Consider the following 23,546-nt stretch of genomic DNA (forward strand, 5'->3'; position numbering starts at 1 on the left):
TTCGATTATAAGCATATATTTTTCTTCTCAAACGTATATTTCATTATGTTCCTTCTTTCGCTCATCTCCTTATTTAAGAACTATATTGAAATGCGTTAAAAAATGCGAGTTTTGAGAGTGGAAATACAATAACATAATCAAAGGCGCACACCTTTTATTGTAAGAGAATGGAACAATAATTGCGCGAAACAGCAGGGAAATATCATCCATAAACAATACAGCCCAGATGAAGACAAAGATTTAGGTTTTGCAGAATCCAAAAGCTCATTTCGCTTTAACCTTGCTGACGTCAGCACTGGCTTTCACGTGACCGAGTCTCGTACCTTTTCCATAGCCGATGGCCGAGCACTAGATTAGCCTCTGGCGTTCTTGAAGAAGCAATCGATGGCCGAGCCTTGTGCAGTCAGTGCGCGTGCGCAGGAAAAGGAACATGGCGGATGACAAGGTGAGTGGAGGCCGTGGGGACGGTGTCTGTGTTTCTAGTGTGGGACAGAGCGGTTCCTATTCCTCGGTCCACGCTGTGGCTGATTTCTGTCAGCTCCCCTACGTGATGGGAGACCTGGAGCTGCTTCTCCTTCGGCTTTTAGGAACTTCACGAGGGAAGAGCCCCTGGGGGTTCATAGCGCAGGGAGGAGCCTGGTAAAATATCAGAAGGGAAGTCGTCTTCTAGAGAATGACGAAGGGACTCTAAGCTGGGGCTAAATATCAGCGAAGATTTTATGTTGTCCACGGATTACTTTTATACTTGATATTCACAAAGGAGTTGAATTACCATAAGCTTGAAACTTGTGAGCATAGCCTCAGTCTTCAAGGCTTCAGCCTTGACAGTAGATTAGATCGGGGTGAGAAATTCCGGTCCTCGAGGGCCGCAAGCCAGTCGAGTTTTCAGGATATCACTAATGAATATGCATGAAACAGATTTGCATGCAACTGAGACAGAGTATATGCGCATCTTTATCATGCATCTTCATTTAGGATATCCTGAAAACCTGATTTGTGGCCCTCAAGGACCAGAATTGCCCACTCCTGGATTAGATAAATTGAGGCAAATTTTACATATGTTGCTAAAGTAATATACATAATGATTAAAAGAAGGGTAAGAGAAATTATTAATATTAACAGTAAAGTAAAATGGCAAGTTGTAGAAAATACAATAAGGACAAATCTTGGGGTTTGGTGCTCATTCATGTTGCCCCATTCAGATAATATTTTGCCTGGTGGCAGGACACTACATATTTAGTTGCTGCATCTCCTATTTTCCCCCAGGTTTATACAGATTTTTTTTCCTTCTCATTCAGGCAGATGCAACACCTTGTGCTGCAGCCAGCGCATGGCTTAACATGCCTCTGATGCAATACATGTCCAAAATGCCCATCCAGTCGCGCATGTAACTAATAGCGTTCATCACATATAAATTCCATGTAGATGAGGCTATTAGCTGATCCCCATCATTCAAAATTTTTCTGCATGACCAATGAACTTATTGCAATTTATGCCAGCCCAGGGCTGCTGTAAAGGGTATACCATGCTTAAGGCTCACTGGAAAAAGAAAAATTTCTGCTTTCTGTGACTCCTTCACTTAGTATTATTGCGATACTAAGAAAGCCGATTGAAGTAAAAAAAAAAAAATAAATAAAATTCTAGGTGCCCAATATAGTCGCACAAGATAGATGGTCCAAGCCATGTACCTTGTGCTAGTATCTTGTGCTGGTGGCAAGGGAAAATGGATGCTTGTATTGAATGTCTGTTTTCCCAGCCAACACTGACAGCCACCTCTCCTGTGTGCCCGATGTGAGGAGGTATTTAGGGCCGCACTATTTTTCTTAGTGCCTCCTTTTTAGCATGACCCTTCATTTAAAAAATGTATTGTGCGGCAGGAGAGGGCTGGACACACATTAGGAGAGTAGGCGCTCAATCATGAGCCCTTTTTACGTGAGCCCAATATTACATTGGCCCGATTGTTATATGGGAGGTCTTTGATTTTTCTATCAGTTTTCAGAAATGTGCATCTCTAAGAACATAAGAACATGACATACTGGGTCAGACCAAGGGTCCATCAAGCCCAGCATCCTGTTTCCAACAGTGGCCAATCCAGGCCATAAAAACCTGGCGAGTACACAAAAACTAAATATATCCCATGCTACTGATGCTAGTAATAGCAGTGGCTATTTCAAAGTCAACTCAGTTAATAGCAGGTAATGGACTTCTCCTCCAAGAACTTATCCAAACCTTTTTTTAAAGGTCACGCGCTTTTTTTAAAGGTCACGCGCTGAATAAAGCGCCTATACAGTAAAATGGGTTGTGTGGGCCTAACGCTTCACGGACGCGGCTTGCATTTGCATGCGATTTTAATACAGTATCGAGCGGTAGATGAGCCGGACTGTGCGTGCGGCAAACGCGGGTGCGCCCGGCACTAACGCAGCTCTTCCTACCACTCCTTACTGTATCGGCCTGATAGCAAGCAAGTAAGGATTGCCCATAATACGGGTTGCAAAAAAAAAAAAAAAAAATGGAAATGACAGCAGGATCAGAGCACAATATTGCAGCAACCCTTAGCTTGGGATTCCCCAACAGCATGGCTAATTCAGCCTGCTTATCGACAGAAAAAAAGCAAGTTTACTTACCATAAATGGTGTTTTCCATAGATAGTAGGATGAATTAGCCATGCATACCACTTTCCTTCCCTGGACAGCCCTTGCTTTTGTTATGGTTTTGAGGTGTTTGAGTGGATTCTTGGGTACTGCGGAGATGGCCACTCCCATGGGGAGGAGCCCCGTGAGGTACCGCAGTACTAGGCTAGACTCTATACACGCAGACACAGAGAATTTGTGTTTTTTATACACCTTGGTGGTACTGCCCAGAGGGTGGCAGCAGTGAGATAACCCAGTAGAGTAGTCCAGGTGTCCTCGGCAGAGGAGACCCATCCCACACTCCGATGATGGTAGGTTGTGCTGGGAGAAGGGAGAATTCCTGGATGTAGACTTGCAGCGCTGAAGCTGGAGGTGAGACAAGCTGACAAGGTTAGTTTACTCACTGAATAGATAGCTGTACTTGTTGAAGATCTTGGCAGGCAGAAGTAGTTGGTTGCAGGCACCAAGGCAGGGAGAACAGGCCCTCGAGCGAGTACCCGGTATTCCAGATAGGCACCTGAAAGAGAGTATAGGGCCCCTGAGGAGTGGGTACCCAGGTTAGAGATGAAGTGGCCTCGGAGGGCAGAGAGAACTTCCAGCAGCAGCAAGGAAGCGGCAGTGCAGCTTAGACCGAAGGCAATCCAATCCTTGCTAACTCTGTTAGCAAACGAAGGGCAGGCTGAATACCCAGATGGCGTGATGTCACTCAGAGGGGCTGCCTCCGAGGTTCCCACCATGACGTGGGGAGGCGTGCGCGCGCACCCTAGGAGGCCCTCAGGAGAAACATGGCGAACACCGTCGCCATAGCCGTTCCAGGGACGCCGGAGAAAGTGGCAAGATGACGCGGCAGCAGCCATCCTCCCAAGGCTTGAGGAGAGAGAAGGACGAAAGGTGAGGCACAGAGGTCGAAGCCATCTGAGACCGACGGACGCAACAGCTTTACATTAGACACCTGTCTGTGCCTAATTATAAACTGAGGAGACCTTGCAGCACACAATCGCTTTGGAACTGCCACGCATGTACAGAAGAGCAAAGCTCTGTAAGCATGAAGAGAAGGCTCTGCTTAGAGCGCCGTCGGATGACGTCACCCAAACAGCCTGGCTAAATTCATCCTGCTATGTATGGAAACACTGTTGTTCAGTGCACAATTAAGCTCTGGAATTCATGACTAGAGGATGTGGTTAAGGCAGTTAGCATAACTAGATTTAAAAAAGGTTGAGACAAATTCCTGGAGGAGAAGTGAATAAACTGTTATTAACCAAGTAGACTTAAGAAACCGCTACTATTTATCACTTTGCAGTAGCAGCATGGGATCTATTTACTGTTTGGGTACTTGTGACCTGGATTGGCCACTGCTGGAAACAGGAAACTGGGCTTGATGGCCCCGCGGTCTTCTTTTCTTACTCTGCTGCCTTATGCATTCCCTCTCACCCTTTTGTTTCCTCCTCCCTTCTTGTTGTGCAGGGAGCAGGAGGGCAGGGGCTAAGGCTGAGACAAAGCAAAGACTTTCAGCTCCTCTCTTCCCAGCAGCAGCCTGTGGGGAATGAGGAGGCTGGCGTGAACTGAGCACAGAAGCTACTCTGCTCCCTCATTTATCCCCCCCCCCCCCCCCCCCCCCCGAACAAAAGTCACTACCTTTTTCTGGAAGATACGGGCTGGAGGGGTTATAGCAGCAGAAAAGAAGAGACCAGAACCAACCTAACTAGAAAAAAGCCCACCCAGGTGACAAAGGTAGAGAGGGGCATTTTATTAGTATAACGCAATGATCTAGTAACTTTGTCATTTGGCGTAAACTGGATTCTCTGCAGGCTGTGAATTTTTATTTGATCCATCTAAGTTTCTGTCCAAAATTATTGTACAGGAGCTAGCTGCCTTCAGATGTGACTGTTTTTGATGTGACTTTTGAACTTATTTGGTTTCAAAGCCTTATGTGCGATATTTTTAGAAACTTCTTATGATGCTCCAGTGTTCTGGAAGATATTTTTCAGGTTGAACTTAATTTATTTTGGGAAGTTAAAAAATGGAAGTATATGTGCTTCCAGCATTAAAAAAAAAATGTTTGCTCTCTTTATTGCATAGGGCTCTACCCCCAAGCTGAAGGATCTGGTTTTTCTAAAGAATCAGCTGGAAGGCTTACAGCGCAGGGTGGAGGAGGAGGTAAAAACTGGGGTGACACAGGTAAGGAGACCAGAGGCGGCAGGAAATATCCTTTTTATTAATGCGTGCGGCACGATACCTTTTTGCCTTGGGCTACGGTGGATATTTGCAAAGCAACATTTCTGGATTCTTTTTTACATTTTTGTTATGCTGCAGGTTGCTTTTGTCTACTGGGGGTGAGGGGAGCTTAGTGAATCAGGCCCTTCAGTAATCCTTTTATTCAGAGACAGATAACCTCGACTGGTGGTGTGTATCAGTCGCATTCTTAATTATTCCAGAGATGTGCATTGCTTAAATGCAGTTTTTAAATAAATTGTTTTTAGAACATAAGAACATGCTATACTGGGTCAGACCAAGGGTCCATCAAGCCCAGCATCCTGTTTCCAACAGTGGCCAATCCAGGCCATAAGAACCTGGCAAGTACCCAAAAACTAAGTCTATTCCATGTAACCATTGCTAATGGCAGTGGCTATTCTCTAAGTGAACTTAATAGCAGGGAATGGACTTTTTGCAGTTGAACTGCAAGTAGTAAAATGATTTTAGAGGGTCCTGGGGACTCTTGGGGCCTGGTTCACTAAGCTTTTTCCCATGGCTACAGAATGGGAGAATAGCCTGGCTGAAGCAGTTCCTTAGGTTTTCAGAGAAAGGAAGGATGGGTGCGCACAGTCATTCTTTACAAGGGCTAAAGCCGCTCATTATAATAAACAGGTACTAGAACCGCGGCAGAAAGGTGCAGAACAATTTTGTTGGACTGGAATGAATCTGGAGAGACTGCGTTTCATCCTTCATATTATTCTGCTGGCTGTGCCTGGTGAACAGGCGGTGGGGAAGATCATGTGCCATTTTAGGTTCTTTAGGATGAAACCTGGCACATTGAGAGCAAGTCAGTGTGAAAATTGACATCGTCCCTTCTCTTTCATTCTCTGATGCCCTTCTTTTTGGTTTCTTTTAACTTGAGCTGAACCGGTTTTCCATTGGCTTTACAAACCATGTACGATTCGGTTTCAGTCTGGAAATTTGTATTTGTCAGGAGGCTGCTTGACCATTGGCAAATGAGCGGAGGCTTAATTGCTCCTGTATGGCACGGCCGTGATAACGGGATTGCGAGCTGGCGAAGTGCGACCTCTGGGCCCGGCTCGGGATCTTTAGAGGGAGCCTGGTGAGCAGCCGCAGCCTCTCCAGCTCTGCCCCTGCTTGTTCACCTCGCATCCACTCCTTCTCACGCTGCATGACGCAAATGCATTTGTCAGTGATTTAACGAAGGAGCCCCTTTTTTACAGTGGCAAAATTAAAGAATTGGGTCTGGCATTTTTCGTATAAATTCTAATTGGTAATAAAGAAGAAATGTTTTTGCTTTGATGTGCTATTGTAGGTGATCAGGCTCATATTAATGTTATCTTCTTTCTCTTCTCCTAGAATGGCTCCCTTCTGTCCTCTCCATTTCTGAAAGGATTTCTTGCTGGTTACATTGTTGCCAAGCTTAGGACTTCTGCGGTTCTAGGATTTGTAGTTGGGACCTGCAGCGGGATATATGCTGCTCAGAGCTACAACGTGCCCGATGTTGAAAAGACAATCCGCGACTACTTAGCATCTTTAAGAAAAGGACCAGACTAGGTTTGGAGAGAATGTCGCAGGAAGTGCACCAGCTGTTACCAGCGCTATACAGTCTGGGCAGTGACAGAAGAAATAAGGTTACATACAAAAAACCCGCAATATTTACACATTTGTATGCAGTATGAACTGGAAAGGGGGTTTTGGGACATTTGGGTGGAAAACTTTCAGCAGGTCTGATTAGGTACTGATAATCAGGGGTATAAATCTATCATTGCTTAAACTGTGTAGTTAATTATTACTGTAACTTATACAGGTACCTACCTTCCTTTTTTCCCATGGTGTGGCTTTCTCTGAAACTTCAGCCCAGTCCTTCATGTACTGTAGTGCACATTTGCACAGGAATTTTCAACAGAACAGCGAGGATCACGATGTTCCCCGTTTTGTATGTATGGGGGGGAAAAAAAGCTTACTACATCTGGCTTCTAAGCTCAGAATGTTTCACCATCAAAAATGTTTCTCTTTATCTGGAACCCAAATTGATACGTGCAAGGCACGATCTGACTCTTCTGTAGCAGTGGCTGCTTTGCTTATTTTTCCCTGTCCCGTGCAATCAAACATTCTAAGGCCTTTTCTTGCTCTCCTGGCAGAACTGGAAGTTACTGGAGCTGCTGAGTTACTTGCATTTATAGTTTTCCTATTTCAATACCGTTTATGGCTGGCATTCCACCCCGAATGTGCTTCCATTTAAGTGGCTGTCTTGCTGCTACTGGGCTGAAATATTCAAGGTCTTAGCTAAGTTTTTACTTTTTTGTATTTGGGTATTCAAAATCACCATGCTCCATTAGTTTACCCCCGAGCATGGTAAGCTTGTAGTGTCCTAGTAACTAATATGTATTTTCCAGGCAATATGTAACCTTTTTGATTGACCAGCAATGAACTGATGAGAAGAATTACGAACTGTTTTTGTGTCTGTGGGAAACCAGAAGCCCAGCAGTCTGGGTTTTACTGGGAATGATTGTCATTAACAATATCCGCTCTGGGCCCCACCCCGTGGAGCGCACGGGCAGTCGGCTGCTGTGGGGGCTGCTGCTTTTGCTCTCTGTAATCATTTATGGGTCGCACGCCCCTCTCATAGCGCTGTGCAAAGTGGAGGGCAAGGTCCCTTTCAGCTCTTCTGCCGTCGTTCTCCTGACTGAAGCGACCAAGCTGTTGCTCTCTCTTGCCTTCCTGCTGACCTGGGATCGGGACTGGCTTGGCGTGCCTGTGTCCTGGCGCCTTGCTGCACCCTTCGCCTTTCCTGCTCTGCTCTACGGGGCTAATAACAACTTGGTAGTGCACATGCAGCACTTCATGGACCCCAGCACCTACCAGCTGCTGAGCAATCTGAAGATCGGCAGCACTGCGGTCCTGTACAGCGTCTTCCTGCACCAAAGACTCTCTCCTCGCAAATGGTTTGCACTCTTCCTGCTGACCGTAGCCGGTATGTGCCACACCTACGGAGGACTGCGAACCCCTCAGAATCCTCCTCCTCCTCCGCACACGCAGCTTCATATCACCCTGCCGGGCTTGGGGATGGTTTTAGTTTACTGTCTGATCTCTGGCTTGTCTGCTGTTTACACCGAGCTCCTTCTGAAAACCCAGAACCTGCCGCTTAATCTGCAGAACCTCTTTCTGTACTCTTTTGGAATCCTGGTGAACTTGGTGGCCCATTTGGCGAACGGTCCTAGCGGTGGATTCTTTGAAGGCTTCTCCGGCTGGGTGCTCGTAATCCTGGTCAGCCAGGCTCTGAATGGCTTGATGATGTCGGTGGTCATGAAGCACAGTAGTAACATCACCAGGCTGTTCATAGTTTCCTCTTCTCTGCTTGTTAATGGCTTTCTTTCGTTTTCACTTTTCAGCCTCCAGCTGACTGGCTTCTTCTTCTTAGCCGTCCTGCTAATTGTTTTTTCTCTCCATCTGTATTATGGAATCGGAAAAGGACATTTGAAAGCTATTTTTCAAGTGTAAGTTAGGAAGATATATTCAAGCATCCTTTATTAACTCATTAGATACAATTGTGCATTACCTGTTTTGTTTTGTTTTTTTAAATAATTTGTTCATTTTAAAAAGTTGATTTATTCCTCTCTAAGAATGGAGATGCAAGAGTAGAAAAAAATAGTAAGGTTAAGAGTGGGAGGCCATCTCAAAGAACGTTTCCAAGAGGCAAAGTGGGTCACTATAAATGACTGACACGTCCATGCTGAAAGGTGAACCTGCAGAAGACTGCATTGTGCTGTCAGCTTTGTGTGCAATAGCATCAGAAGGCCTTTTGGTACTCTACAATAAACTTGTTTTTCTTTTGGTGGGAAGAAGAGAAGTGGAGCATCACAGGCTGTGAATATTTGAAACGGTGTTGCATAGGAAAAACTAATACATACAATATGTTGGACACTAACCCCAATTGAAATAGCTGATTCCACTCTAGGAGATGTTTTGATTTTAACCAAAGGCAGTGGGCAAGTGCTCTATTCTTCAGGTGACTGTTACAGAAAATAGTTAGAGTAAAATTGTCCCTAATCATGGGAGCATGTGACGAGTTAGGGTGTACTCAGTATCAAACTCTGGGCTCTAGTTACTAACCTGTGGCACGCGCCATTTCCCATGGCTCCTATCGTTAGCAGCGGAGCCTAGCGAATAATGGCGCGCATAACCGCATGTCAGAGATTAGTAAACAGATCCCAGTGACGTTGGCAGCTTGCTCTTAAAAAGTGCCTTCCATTTGAAATGCATTTACTTCACGATGGTGTTTAAAAGGAAAATCTGGATCCTTTTTTTTTAACAATTTTTCTACAGAAATCCAAGTGTTAGAATGAAGTGTTTTGTTTTTTATTTGTTACACTTTTTTTTTTTTTTTTCATTACTTTAGCCTTTTTTGTTTTTTTGAAGTTTTGTAAAATGTTACTCTGTGTTGCTTTACTGGGTTTTCATTTTGTTACTCTGGAAGAGAAGCCGCCCACACTTGTCCTGAAAAATGCCACAGGTCGGTCACGGTGACCCTCCACTACAGGCTGAGTGTATTAGAAACATAAAACATCCATACGGCCCATCCACATCTCCTCCTTCAAGGGCGTGGGGCAGTCTAGTTTTCAGGGTCTCCATAATGAGTTTACAGCGCGTGCAGAGTGCTCTTGCTGAGCCCTGCTTCACTTGCTGGGTGGTGGGTACCACCTACAACTCGTTTCTGCTTGGGATTGTAGGGTTTTTAACACAAAAAAGGCAGGCAGGTGTAAATTAAACGTACATGGGACTATTTCAGAATAAGGTTTATTTGCTTTTTTTGCAATTTTGACTTTGTCCATAGGGAAGGTTTGTGTGTTTTCACTCCAGGCATCTGCTTCTGTCAGCTTGTTACCCTTTTGTAAGTATTCTTCCCAGAATTTGATAGAATCCTTGCCCTGCTTTCTGGCTGGGCACAAAGGCTCACTGGAACAGTCATAGGTAAGCACAGGAGCCTTGCCTTCCGGGTGCTGTTCCCGCACTAGTGGGTGGAGGGCAAAGAGTCAATTTTTTTTAAGGCCCTTAGGAGTTTTTTCCTCTGCCACTCTTCTGCAGATCAGTCCAGCAAGGTACAACAAAATCCCATGCACAGCATAATAGATGATGTCTAAAAGTAAACTTCTTTACTGGTCACTGATTGCAGGAAACGAAATCCAGATCCCGTACTCTAAGTTTTAATAGTGCAGAGAAAGTAAAGTCCATCTGCATAAAATGAACTCTCGCACACCCTGGCAGGTAAGCTCTCTGGGGAAGCGACCTCATCTGGGCCTCTCCCCTTTACCTGTTTCTCTAGAACCCAGCAGTAAACTGGAAAAATCCTCGGTCCAAGTCAGAGACTCGGGAGCTGTTGCTCCCCTTTAGGCAGCAGCTCTGAAGCAGACCTCGGAGTCTTGCAGTCTTCCCTGGACTCCAGCTAGAAACTCAGCTTGAAAGCTCTGACCCTGGCCAGATGAGACCTCTCTTCCTTGAGGCTACCTCTTGAGTCTGTGCAAAAAGACCAAGAATTCGTTCTTCCTTTCTGCAGAAATCCCTCTGAATTGGATCTTCAGGAAACCTAGGCATCCTTCTCTAGTCCAAGAGGTCTGGCTACCCTGACCTCAGGCCCCGGCCACCCTCCTAGGACAGGATGCTCTTCCAGCACCTCTCTGCTGAGAAAAGCCCATTTTCACCGTGACTTCTCCCCAACACCGGCACCTGCTTGAGGAAGGAGAACCCTGGAGTCTCATGGGCCCAGGAGTTGGTTTGTTAAACTGACAACACCTTCCATTGGGGAGTGCCAGACCTCTACCCCATCCCTCTGTCCTCACTCGCATGCATGGGCTCTTGAAACCACCGATTTCTTCCAGTGTGGGAGAAATTTGGGACCTTCTATTTGGATGTGCTCCTGTTTTGAGCAGCCAGCCTGCCGTTTTCTTGAGAGTACAGTATTATTCTACACGCCACAAAACTGCAGCCGTATCACACCACGGACCGTGGCAAAAGTCTGCGAAGGCTTTTCTTTCCTTCTGGAAGCTTAGTAAGCTAGGCCCTTGCGGAAAGAGCTTCCGCTGTTCCTGAAAGCATTTTGTGTTGTGCTGCTCACCTTGCCAGTAGTGCTTCTTTCCAAGCAGGTGAGGCAGAGCTCGTTCCAATACTGAGTGCAATTTGATAGGAATCTATGCAATTATTTCAACAAGTATGTAAGGGGGGAAATCTTCAGTAAGCCACTCCCACAAGCCTTTTCTCCAATGAAAACATGCATGCATCCTTTCGTCATCTCTAGTGGGAGCATATAAAGTACAGGGAGCTGACTCCTTGCGTCCGATTTTGTAACTGCAATGTGACGTTCTCTTCCCCCAACAAGCTTGTACTCGCAGGAATGCCTTTTACTGTAGCCAAAAGTTACCTGCATTGTGAAAGTGTGGGTCTGAAAATTCATGGAGGCGGCTTTATCTCTTCTACCCTGACTAAAACTTTGAAAATGTCCCACATCATAGGCCTGGCTGGAAGAATAAAAGGAGCAATCCTTTGCATGAGCTCTCAGAGCTGGGGTGTATTTTAACCTTTTTTATATAGGGCACTGTTGGAAATAAAATCACCTATGATGTGATGTGATTCAATGCTTCGTCTGTGCCTAATTAGCTCTCACCTTATTAACAAAGTTACATTATTGAGTCTGAAACCTACAACTCTTTCGTGGCAGTTTCATATTCCACTGTGAATGAAATATAATCTGCTTCTGATTTCTGGTCTGTTGGGGTAGGTGGGAGTGGGTATTTGGCCGTGATTGCTGTTTTTTGTTTGTTTTTAAATGAGCAGCCTGTCAGATTTCCTCCCTGTGGCTAAGATGGCTCCTGCAGTGGTGTAAGTGCAATGCTGTTCTAATTCCAGATTTACTAAGCTTTTTATCTGAAAGCAAATCTTAGTAAGTCAAGCTCTTAGTGGGAGAGGCGCTGGTGGGAGGGATTATTCTAGTCAGCAATTTTTCTTTTCTTTTGTCATTACAGCTGTTCTGTAGCAAGGAGCAGTCAGGCACACAAAAAAGGTCAACTCTGAAAGTATTTTGTGATTATTTTGTTTCTTGCCTAAAGTATACTCAGCATTAAAGCACACGTAAAAGGCTATGTTTTGGCTATATTCATTTACAGCATCTGCAGTGCTGGTGTGTTGTGCAGAAGCATTTGGCTGGCTGGAAGGGAAGGAAACGTCTAATGCTTTATTAATCTAGCTCCCTCCGTAACTGCTCATCCCCTTTCATCCAAATTTCTGCCAAAGCAGAGTGCCCAGGGCCTTCTGCTCACTTGTTTCCATAACACCTATAAAGAAATGGGGTTAGTTCAGTTGCGATCTCAGGTAAGTTGGAGCACGTTGGACGTTTTTGAAAGCTGCCCTGTGCTTGGTTAGCAGTCGTAACCATATGCAAATTTCAGTACCAAAGCAGGAAACTATCCAGCACATGGAGTCTTTGGACATCGCCTGGTTTGTGTCCCTTCCCAGTCATCCCTTGCCAAAGTTAAGAGAAACAGGGATGGTAATGGGAAAACTGATCATTTTTCTGTGTGGTAAAGGTGAGCGATGGAGGCTGTTAGCCCCAAAAGTACTGTGTGTGTGTGTATTTTACATATAAATTAGTGTGTGTTTAAAATATTTAGAGCAGTGCACCAATAGCAAGTAGCAAAATATCTTGCTTGTGCCTTAACTGTTCGTTGCTACAGTAGTCCTGGATGAGCAGGAGTAAATCACGCTGACTTCGTGCTGATGATGGCAGCCAGCTAATGGGGGTTATAGTTCTGGTGCTGGGTTTAAAACAGACCGGTTGTGGCACAGTTTGGATATCTGCCCAGACCATTCCAGGCTTTGGCTGATTTTCATCTTCAAGCAGACCAGTCCGGCTGCATGGTGTTATGTTCCCCTGCCAGCAGATGGAGACAGAGAGCAACAGATTTGCTGATGTCAACCCTTATAGGATCCTGTGCTGATCTCTCTCGCACGCGCGCGCGGAGGGAGCCTGGGGGGTGAGTAAGTCTTTGTCAGGGGAGACATGGCAAGGCCACAAGAGCATGATGAATTTGGCAGGAGCAGGGCACTCTGCTTTTGTGGAAAGTGCAAAGGAGGAAGAGGAATGGGCAGCTGGCATCCAGCATTATGGGGAGAGTGTGAGGGGAGTCTCCAGTGTGTTCCCACAAGCAAGCTATCCACTATGGTGGGAATGGTGGCCATTTTGAGAGCTTCGTAGGACTTTTGCAGGTGATTCTTTAGATGGGCGTAGGTGCCAGCAGGGTCTTCTCACGGAGGCTATTGTCGGAAGAGAGGTGGGGGGGAAGTGCTCCTTTATCCTCTTCTTTTCTGTTGGATGTGACTCTTGGTTCCCACCCTGTCCCGAATACTCTGTGTTTGCTGCAAAGGCTTTACCGTGGACAGAACGCAGATGCAGACTCCCTCCATCCCTCCTCGCAAGGAGGAGGGTTGATTATGGCTACTGTAAGCAATGGGATACAGAGGAGGAAATGCACATTCCCAAAGCCGACACATTCCAATCACTACAATCTTTTTCTCCTTTTGTTTTATGTTTCCAGTCAGTGTGGTTTGGGTCTCTCCTTTCCACTTTCCTTTGGTTGGTCTTCTCCTAAGTGCTTCAGAAGTGAAGACGCAGCGCAGTAGTTAGAGCAGTGGACTATAACTCGAGTTCAAATCCCACCTCCGTTACTCCTGCTCCTTGTAAGTTTGGGCAAGCAACTTCACCCTCCATTGCCTCATTTACCAAGCATTTTTCCCGTAGACACAGAATGGGAGAAAAACCTTTAGTAAATCAGACTGAAAGCCACCTGAGACAGGGAATATCTCCTGTTCCTGCTTATAACGTGCCTTGAGCTTGGATTTAGAAAGGGGAATAATTTAAATCCTTGTCCATGTTTTCATCATTCCTTCCCTGAAATTGATCTTTCAACCTATTTTCTCACTTCTCTCTACAGTGTTAGATTTCACTTTTACCCCTCTCTCACTCCCTCTTTTTAACCTCTCGCTTTCCGTTTTCTACCCTCACTGGTTGAAGACGACCCATTCCCTGCTCTGTCTCTCACTGCTTCCCCAGCCTTCGATTCTGCTTCTCTTAGACCCACTCTCACTTTCCCCCTCTGTACTCGCCCCTGACTTCCATGTCCTCACCAGCTGTCCTGGCATTTTCTCTTTCCACGCCCACCTCCTCCCCAGTCCATTTCCACACTTACCCCTACTCTCTCACTCATCCTCTCCCTGGCCTCCATCCCTTCTGCCTCTTATCCCATTTTCACCTTCTCACCCTTTTTTCAGTTTCACACCATCTCTTTAACCCATCCCACCTTTCTGTCACAAACACCCCCCCCCCCCTCCCCATCCATCCAATCACTCAGACCCCACTGTCCCCTTCGTCCCCACCTCAATCCAGGAAGCCATTTTTTGGGGGGAGAGGCACTTGTCACCTATGGCTCCCGCTTCCCCCAATAGAAATACCACTCGACCAGGATCATTCCCTTGCTCTCCTGCAGCCTAGGCTCCTGCTCTTGCTTCCCTTTCACTACCCCTCCCCCATCGTTCCTCTTTTTTAAACTTGATCAAGAGCCATCAGGAGGAGAAAAACGGGAGCTGGGCCTTGAGCTATTCCCTCTCTTTCTGCAGCCAGCAATGCTGTTGATCGTAGCCATGGTCAGGAAGCAGGACCCTCCATTTCCGAGCCAGGCTGGGGGTAGTGATGGTCATGACAGAAAGGGAGGCAGCCCTGCCAGCCTGGGCTGATGCCAGCACCGGCGCATGCAGGATGTGCTAACGGTGCCTGCTGTGGGGGCAGGGATGGGAAGGGGAGAGACGGCACCAGCCCAGTGGCAGTGCTTTACGGAGGTGGGAGAATACCAGCACCAGGAAGAAGGGATGGGGATGTCGAGTACCTATGCTCTGCGCAGCAGGCACAGGTGACTGATATAGAAAGTGGCTTGCTGGGTCAGAACCCAGCATCAATATAAAAGAGTCTGGAGCAGGTATAGGACTTTCTAAATGCTGCACATTGATTTTTCTAAGTGTGATGGCTCTGCAGGAATCCCTAATGCTAAGCAAGGTCTATGCAAAGTAAATGGCAAAAGAAAAGATTTGAGCTGAAAACATTAGCTCTGGACAGAGACTGTGTGAGCTGTGGAAAGGGAGCAAGATACAACAGGCTCCCCATATCTATGTAGTGGGGAAGAAAAACACTAGGCATACAAAATATGCATATTTGCATAAAGTACATGCCCCATGTATCTAGTTAATATTTTGGCCCAATACTCAATATAAACAGTTCTCTCGTACATAAGCATGATCTACACCCACAGAAGTCTTTTTCTGTCTCTGCTGAAGATCTACACTGCGGCTTGTGTCTCACTTCTCACTTCAGGCTCGTCTTGTGGTGGCTCCGCTGGTGAAAGCAAAGCCCTCCTTCAGCAGAGGAACTCCGGTGACCTGCTTTTACCGTTCATTGCTCTCATTCTTCATTTAGGCAATTTAAGCTCTGCCCCCTCATCCACTCGATCAATCCCGACTGCAACTATTTCCAGTCCCCATGGCTCCCATCTATAGAGCAGGCGGCTCAGCAGGGCTAGGAGCAGCATTGACCAAGCTCCTCACAGCCTGAGCTACCTGTTCTCACCCCATGACTGAGACAAACTGCTGCCTCTGCATAACATGAACGCAGGACAGGCGGGCAACAGTGACCCCTCCCTTTGTGGGAACATAGCAAACGAAAAATGGGTTTAAAGTCATCTAGGGGAATACACATCCAATCATTTCCCTAGTTAAAACTAAATAAATAAAGGGACAGGGTAGGGCTGTAGCCGGGACTTTTAGTCTATTTCTTCTATGATGCATTGTGAACGGCTTTGGGTTCCCATTTGGGGAAACGGGGCGGGTTATATGTAGAAACGGAAATCCAATGGAAAAAGACTCAAACTTAGCTCAAAACCGGATCTTGATTCAATATTATTCTACATACAAGAAGTGATGGTCATGCAGGGCTGCCGGTAGGATAAATGTAACCCCTCAAGCCATCCCTTCCCCCTTCTCTTATCCCCCACCCTATGATTATTATTTACACATTTTACATACCAATAATAGATACACCATCCAACTAGGGCATTTTTCAACTTTATTGATCTAACAAAACATTTACCGCATCAGAAATACACAAATGTACCTTCACAGGGGAAGTTTAACATACATACAGAAATTCTGGAGTCAGGACGGTAACGGCAACACAAGCTCTCCATTTCCAGGCATTTTGGAAATATCACCCACCCCCCTCAATAAAATCCATTCTGAACCTATATAGCAAACCTGCCACACCAAAGCAGCACTAACTCCCGCAATCCTACCTGTGAAAGGCAGCCCTGCAAATATCATCGCAGGCCCTAAAATACCAACGTGGCAAACCATTGAGCTTTCAATGCTGCGGTGTTCCTGAAGTGGGCAACTAGCTGAGATACTGACGCTGCAGCCAGTTTTTACCCTATTTCCCAAATGAAAAGCAGGTGTAGGAGATTGTGATGCCCATGTGTGATCTGGTGCCCTGTGTATTGCACACCGGACTCTCAGGACCTGTCGAGGGGACCGGAGGGCTTTATTCTCCCGGATCTTTCCTTAGATGTAGACCGAAAGGCTACGTACAAAGCAGTTTAACTTGGACTGCTGTCTTACAGGTTTATTTCTGTTCTTTATTTAAAGAAAGGAATTTGTTTTAGTTAGTTTTCTGATTTTTAGATATCTATGTTTAAACTGGGTATATTGTGAGCTGGGTATATTGAAGTGCCTGTGTGTATCCTGGAAATGAGACTCCTTTTTTTTTTTTTTTTTTTTAATTCTGGGTGGATCTTCCTGGCTTTTGCTGCAGAGAAGATATATTTGGGCCAGCGTAGCGGATATGTGACTGTCCTGAACTGTAAGCGGCCTTGGCCTCAGATTTGGAGAAGGGGAGCAGTTACATCTAAATCTACTTCCCGTATACCCAGAACTTTGCAGAATAGAAACCAAAATGGGAACACTATGCAGACGTCATCGGTGAGACATTGTGGCTTCATTCTCTGGGATGTCTTGAAGCAGAGGTTAACTGGACAGGAGTCCTGCGTCCACTCTTTGCTTCTTGCAGCTTCCCCCTTCGGAAGACTGTGCCCGACACTAATATCCTAGTGCAGTTTCTTCACATTTTTTTTTTCTCTCTCAGCTCTGCCACCGCTGTACGAAGGGAAATGATAGATTGTAAAAATTGTCAAGGTGACCAGGCGGCTGCTGGCTGCTGAGCAAAGCAAACTGGTGCAGAGCTGCTATCATGGGTGCTTTGGTTCTCTGCATTGGGTGTTACTGGCTCAAACAAGGCTCTCGCCCACAGCTGAGCCACTGAGTACTGAGCTCACCATCGTCGCTTGATTTTGAAGCTTAATGCAAGTGTGATTGTGCAAATGAAGACGTTTTTGTACTCCTCTTTGTTTTTTAAAGAACTGGAGTGTCTTTACTTACAATCACCTTACAAGGAAAATACCCAGAACCCCATCTAGACAGAAAAGCTGCACATCTGCACAGAGCTCCTTGCAAAGTAAATAGGTAGATGTCATTCAAAACGTGAACTGTTTAAATTTACTGAAATTAAATTCATTAACTACGTAATGGGAGGCTGCAGTTTAGGGTTGCTAAGAAAAATTTAAAAAACTGTCTGCCACCTCTTTCTCCCCACCCCATCCACTGGAGCACTCGCTCCCTGGCCTCATCCTTTAGGAGCAGAGGTCAGCTGGAGGCCCAGCACTGAGGTAGTAGTGAGAGCTGGAGCTAGGCCCCGGCCACGCTGACTCAGTCTCCAGCACCGACTCTCCCGGGCCCTGCTCCTAAAGCAAAGGCCCGTGGAGGGAGAAATGAGAGGAGCTCCTGGGGGTGGACTTTACTGTTTATCATCCCTACTGCAAAGCACGAGCCTTATTTCTTACGCAGTTACATAACTGGTGAGCCACTATGGAGAACCTTCCGATTGCCAAAAAGCTCTGCATTACGTCATTCAGGATTATTACATCTTTATAAGGACATCTGAAAGGGCAAAAAATGGGCCTAAAACAATATTTTGTCGTCAATAAATCCAAGTACACTGCATGAACAGGTATCTAAAGGGTGGAATGCAATGCTAAGTTACAGTCCTCGTATCTGATCCAGGCTTTCTGTTACTCCAGCGTGGACAAGGCAAGAATTTTCTTTTTATTTTAATGCAGCTAACGTGGAACAGCTAATGCTGAGCTACAGTGGGAGTAAGGGGTAGTGAGGTGAACCGTATAAGATGCTCGATCAAGCATAATTGGAATTGTTTGTTTTGCTTTCCAGGGCGCTGAGGCAGGGTAGGTTGGAATGGTCACCCCTGGTATTGGGAATGAGTGTGTGGTCGGGGGAATCTATTGGACAGCCAGGGCTATAGATCTGATTCATTAAGCTTTATTCTGAGAAACGGGGAATGAGGGAAAAGACTTTATGAACTGGGCCCTCAGCACAGACAAGTCTACAAATTTACCTATTTAAAGTGGCAGCCTGCAGGATGGAGGAAGCTTGCTGTTTATCACAGGTATCTTACATTTGTTTTTGTGTTGTTTCCTTACTTCCTTGGAAAAAAGGAAATCTCTTGGTTAAAGGCCATTTCCTTACCGGCATTGAGCTCTTTGTTTTCTGCCTCAAGCTGCTGGTTTCGAGCGGCGAGGTGGACCGCATCCTGTATGACTTCCTCCAGCAGTTTGCGGTATCGCTGCTCCAGGCCATCCATCTGCTCCTCCAGCAGCCCCCGATAGGCATGGAAAACCTGCAGTGGCATGGGAAAAGCCAACGTTAGCCAGAGCTCCTGCAGCGAACACCAAACGTAAACACCGTTCGAGGTCGTTCTGGAGCGCTTCAAGTCGGCTGTGTCAGACAAGCTGAAACGCTAACGCGCGCTGTGATTTGCATGAACTGAATGAGAACTGCAGCATAAACATACGGACATTTCATTTCTTTAGATTTTATATAAGATTTGCACGTCAGAGGTGGAAAAAAGACATGAATGGGGATGTCCTTAAGCACAAGCCTGCTTTTTCTTCCATATGTCTACTCGGACAGAAACTTAGGTTCATCTTTCCCTTCAATCTCGACTGAGATTCTGCAGATAAGAATTGTAAGCGGTTAGAATTTTGGTCGCTTGCCTAATTCTGCCTTTGGGTTTCAGGAACGCAAGTGAAATTGTTGACTTTCTGGTGGCATTTCCTCCCAACCAAGGTGGTCTGTGGGTGCTAGGCTTCTATGGAAATCTAGCGCTGTCTTTCAGGGTACGAATGTACTGAAGGTAGGAAGCTGGGCTTTTGGGAGCCAAAGGTTGTGGTACAATTATTGATGAAAGGGTCAGCTGAGTCTAAAGTATCTTTGGCTGGCTTCCTCTTCAGCCTGGCATCCTGCACCTGCCTTCTACCTTGGCTACCTGGAGAAGCGGGTAAAGGGACGAAACATTATGGTTGCCTGCATCTTTCTGTTAAAGGATTAAGGGGCGAAATGTTAATTTATCTTTTAAAAGTCGGGTTGCCCTCTGTGCAGTGTGATGCAAGATGGGTGCAGTCGCTTCTACAGAAGCCTTTCTACTGGCTGCCAATGCCTCTGGCATTAGGTTTTATATTCCTGGGGCACCATCAGGATCCAGATGTGACACACAGGCCTTGGTGGGGCTGACTGAGAGATCAGTGCCGATGTGAGAGAAGCTTGATGGCCCTTCATAGTCCTGATCTGCCCTCTGCTTCTCACTTTCCTGTTCCTTGCTAGGGTCAGCCTTCCCTTCTGGGCCTCAGCCAGCAAGAAGAAAGCTGCACCTGCTTGGTAATCACTCTGGAAAGGTGAGAAAAAGGAGGGAGGATGGCGTGAAAGCGAAACCAACTTAATAAAAAAGACAATACAGATTTTGTTTTGTACATGATCTTTAAGAAGCAGTAATGAGTGCACTCCGAGCCGATGCAATAAAGTGCATGAAAAAAAAAAATGTGCGTCCAACCTGGGGTGCCCATTTTTATACACACAATATACACGGCCTCCTGGGCAGGCATAAAATTTGACAGGTTAAGTGCGCCTTGCGCATGATTTTTTTACATCGCGGGGTAATAGCCTCATCTAAACAGCATTTCCATGTGATGAGCACTATTACCTACACCTTTGTTTGGACACGCGTTTTGGAGGTGCTGATCCCCTTAATGCATGGGGGGTTATGGACGTGCGTCCAACCGCTCGTTAACCTGCGTGCATAGGGTGAGGTGGGAAAACCTGTAGCATGTGGTGTTTCTGAGCTCTGACTTCCTCGTGCTCTGCGTGGGGCGAGGATGCTTCTGTTTGCTCTCTTTCCATGGCTTCCAGCTCTGAAGTCTGCCCCTGTCGGTGCCAGGCCTCTGCCTCGCCTGGAGCTGCCTGTAGAGGGGGCAAAGGGTTAATGAAGAAATAGGGCTAAGATGCACCTGCCTGTTACTAAACCCAAGTACATGTTGATTTATAGAACACACCGCCTCTAAGTTTATCTTATAAAAATAAAGAAAATGCACACACAAATCAAAATCTTTATATATTTTATGCACAAATCCTTGTCCAGGTGTTCAGTAGGGCTTTTATTGCCCACCATTTTGTTTAAAAATCTATTTTAGCTTAGCGGGTGGCCAGTGTGTACCAACTCTTAAAAGCGCAGAATCATCTCTGATTAGTAGTATCAGGCCAATTTCTAACTTGCCTTTTTTTTTTTTTTCAAATTATGGAGAGGATTGCTGCTGATCAGCTTAATGATTATGAACAGAAGACTAATATTTTTCACACACACCAATTAGGTTTTAGGACCTAGCGACAGCTCTGGTTGCTCTTACTAATGTGATCAGGCCGAGGGCTGATGCTGGGGAGGACGTGCTCGCTGATCTCATCGGATGCTGTTGCCAGTCTTCAACGAAGAGCGATAGGATTGGAGGGGGGGGGGGGGGGTGTTGGTTTGGTGCGAGTCATATCTTGTTGACTGTTCATACCAAGCGGTTTAGGGTAGCAAATGCTCAGAACCTACTCTGTTTGTCTAATGGGTACCACAGGGCTCTGCTCTTGCCCCCTTTCTTTTTAATATATTTTGGCTTCCTTGGGGACTTTTATTCAGGACTGTGGTTTTATTTTTATTTTTGCAGATGATATACAGATTCTTGCTTATCTTGACCCCCTTATGGCCAGAGGAGATCCACTGTTTTAATTACTGCTTGGATTGGATGGCCCATTGGTTGGCCCTCTTCAATACCTAGCACACATGCATCCTGGAAGTCATTTTCTCCAAGGGCATCTGCAGCCTCTTCTGTCCCTGGGAATTAAAGCTGGGACTCCTGCATCATGGCAGTGCCCCAAAGGCTCAAGGCCTGTTCTTTCTCTGGACATCCATGTCCTCTATGAGGCACTAAAGCCCTTGTGCCTCCAGACCAGGGCAGGTATTCAGTAATGCCCTACAGCTATCCCTGAGCTACAGGAAGAAGTGCCAAGCCCTAGAGCCTTGTGAAAGCTGTGTGTGCTTGTGAATAGGGTGATAATAGTGCAGTAAGGAGCTGATTAGCTATTTCAGTAACTGGCATACTCGCTACTTTGTGTGCTTGATTTAGAAGTTGATAGCAATGAGCCTGCTATTTAGTGTACACGAGAATGCTTTAGCAACATTTATTTTTCTAATTTATATAACCTTTTCACTCTGGCAGTGTTCTGGTAACACAATGTAAAAATAAGGAATCAAAAAAGATTTGAAAATATGAATTTCCAATCACTTTATGCAGTATAAATATAGAGAATGTTATCAGAAATCTGATTGTGCCTTACGAGAAATCTGCAGCCTTATGCTACACAATCAGGCCGATACAGTAAGGTTGCGGGAAAACGGGTGCTCAGTGTTGAGCGCCCACTTTTCTAACGCCTGCCCAGTCACCACTCCTGGGCGTGCGATACTGTATTTAAATGAGGGGGTCACGCTGCCATGGAGGCACCAGGGACAATAGCGCGCCCCTAGCGCCTCCTTTAGCAGCGGAAACCCAGGAGAGGTGGCTGGTAGTGGGTTTGGAAAATGGACGCTCCTAAAATTGAGCATCCATTTTCCTAACTTGCCCGCTGGCACACTTTTTTTTTAGGGATCACATATGTATGCAGATGACATACAAATAATTCTTCCAATTGATGATATGCCAGAGAAAACAATGAAAGTGGCATACATTTATCTGGATACCATTAAACCACATGGAATTAGTTATAAATATTGAGAACAGAATTTCTTCACTTAGAAGGCAAAATTACAAATTCAAAGGCACCCCTGTCCAATATACAAAATAATCAAACATTGATCATTTCAGAAAAAGTGCAGAATTTAGGGGTAATGTTAGTCCCTGAACTAAATTTTAAGTATCATATTTCACAAAAAGTAAAAGAAGGATACGCAAAATTGATGGTACTCAGAAAATTGAAACCTTTATTGGAATTTGCCAATTTCAGAACAGTGTTACAAACTCTCATATTTACCAGTACTGATTATTGTAATTCTTTGCTATTAGGGTTACCATATTCTACAATCAGACCATTACAAATTTTAATGAACACTGCGGCTAGAATCCTTACAGGAAAAAAGAAAAGGGACCATTTTGCACCAACACTGGCAGAATTACACTGGTTACCAGTTGAACAGAGAATTCATTTCAAAGTACAATACATTATACATAGTTAATTTACGATGAAAAGGTGGATTGGCTTAATAAGAACATAAGAAAATGCCATACTGGGTCAGACCAAGGGTCCATCAAGCCCAGAATCCTGTTTCCAACAGTGGCCAATCCAGGCCATAAGAACCTGGCAAGTACCCAAAATCTAAGTCTATTCCATGTTACCATTGCTAATGGCAGTGGCTATTCTCTAAGTGAACTTAATAGCAGGTAATGGACTTCTCCTCCAAGAACTTATCCAATCCTTTTTTAAACACAGCTATACTAACTGCACTAACCACATCCTCTGGCAACAAATTCCAGAGTTTAATTGTGCGTTGAGTAAAAAAGAACTTTCTCCGATTTAGTTTTAAAGGTGCCCAATGCTAACTTCATGGAGTGCCCCCTAGTCTTTCTATTATCCGAAAGAGTAAATAACCGATTCACATCTACCAGTTCTAGACCTCTCATAATTTTAAACATCTCTATCATATCCCCCCCTCAGCCGTCTCTTCTCCAAGCTGAAAAGTCCTAACCTCTTTAGTCTTTCCTCATAGGGGAGCTGTTCCATTCCCCTTATCATTTTGGTAGCCCTTCTCTGTACCTTGTCCATCACAATTATATCTTTTTTGCAATGCGGCGACCAGAATTGTACACAGTATTCAAGGTGCGGTCTCACCATGGAGCGATACAGAGGCATTATGACATTTTCCGTTTTATTCACCATTCCCTTTCTAATAATTCCCAACATTCATTTGCTTTTTTGACTGCCGCAGCTCACTGAACCAACGATTTCAATGTGTTATCCACTATGACGCCTAGATCTCTTTCTTGGGTTGTAGCACCTAATATGGAACCCAACATTGTGTAATTATAGCATGGGTTATTTTTCCCTATATGCATCACCTTGCACTTATCCACATTAAATTTCATCTGCCATTTGGATGCCCAATTTTCCAGTCTCACA

General features: G+C 45.4%; 3 protein-coding genes across 5 annotated transcripts in view; 2 read left to right on the forward strand and 1 right to left on the reverse strand.

Moving 5' to 3' along the window:
- The first annotated feature begins 331 nt into the window (after positions 1–331).
- On the forward strand, positions 332–7,291 carry LOC115079797 (SLC35A4 upstream open reading frame protein-like). Its single transcript, XM_029583652.1, has 3 exons — positions 332–445; positions 4,710–4,808; positions 6,204–7,291. Exons 1-3 carry the CDS (start codon positions 431–433, stop codon positions 6,399–6,401), a joined length of 312 nt encoding a protein of 103 aa, XP_029439512.1. The 5' UTR covers positions 332–430; the 3' UTR covers positions 6,402–7,291.
- A 24-nt stretch (positions 7,292–7,315) lies between these two features.
- On the forward strand, positions 7,316–11,980 carry SLC35A4 (solute carrier family 35 member A4). Its single transcript, XM_029583651.1, has one exon. It carries the CDS (start codon positions 7,353–7,355, stop codon positions 8,346–8,348), a length of 996 nt encoding a protein of 331 aa, XP_029439511.1. The 5' UTR covers positions 7,316–7,352; the 3' UTR covers positions 8,349–11,980.
- A 4,008-nt stretch (positions 11,981–15,988) lies between these two features.
- Positions 15,989–23,546, reverse strand: part of LOC115079829 (kinesin-like protein klp-20) — a 40,876-nt gene continuing 33,318 nt past the window's right edge. For all 3 annotated transcript variants that reach the window (XM_029583721.1, XM_029583719.1, XM_029583720.1), the window contains 3 exons: positions 20,157–20,297; positions 18,531–18,681; positions 15,989–17,087 (listed from right to left, as the gene is read on the reverse strand). In XM_029583721.1, the coding sequence (XP_029439581.1) occupies positions 17,053–17,087; positions 18,531–18,681; positions 20,157–20,297 (327 nt within the window). In that variant the 3' untranslated portion in view covers positions 15,989–17,052. The remainder of the gene's footprint in view (positions 17,088–18,530; positions 18,682–20,156; positions 20,298–23,546) is intronic.

Source organism: Rhinatrema bivittatum, chromosome 18 (genome assembly GCF_901001135.1).
Source record: "Rhinatrema bivittatum chromosome 18, aRhiBiv1.1, whole genome shotgun sequence".
NCBI lineage: Eukaryota > Metazoa > Chordata > Amphibia > Gymnophiona > Rhinatrematidae > Rhinatrema > Rhinatrema bivittatum.

What these genes read in the sequence shown, in the direction of transcription:
- LOC115079797 (XM_029583652.1), top strand. An exon ending in TAAAAACTGGGGTGACACAG is followed by an intron (nt 4,809 to 6,203) that starts GTAAGGAGACCA and finishes CTCTTCTCCTAG; the next exon opens with AATGGCTCCCTTCTGTCCTC.
- SLC35A4 (XM_029583651.1), top strand. Translation starts at nt 7,353, where the DNA reads ATGATTGTCATTAACAATATCCGCTCTGGGCCCCACCCCGTGGAGCGC.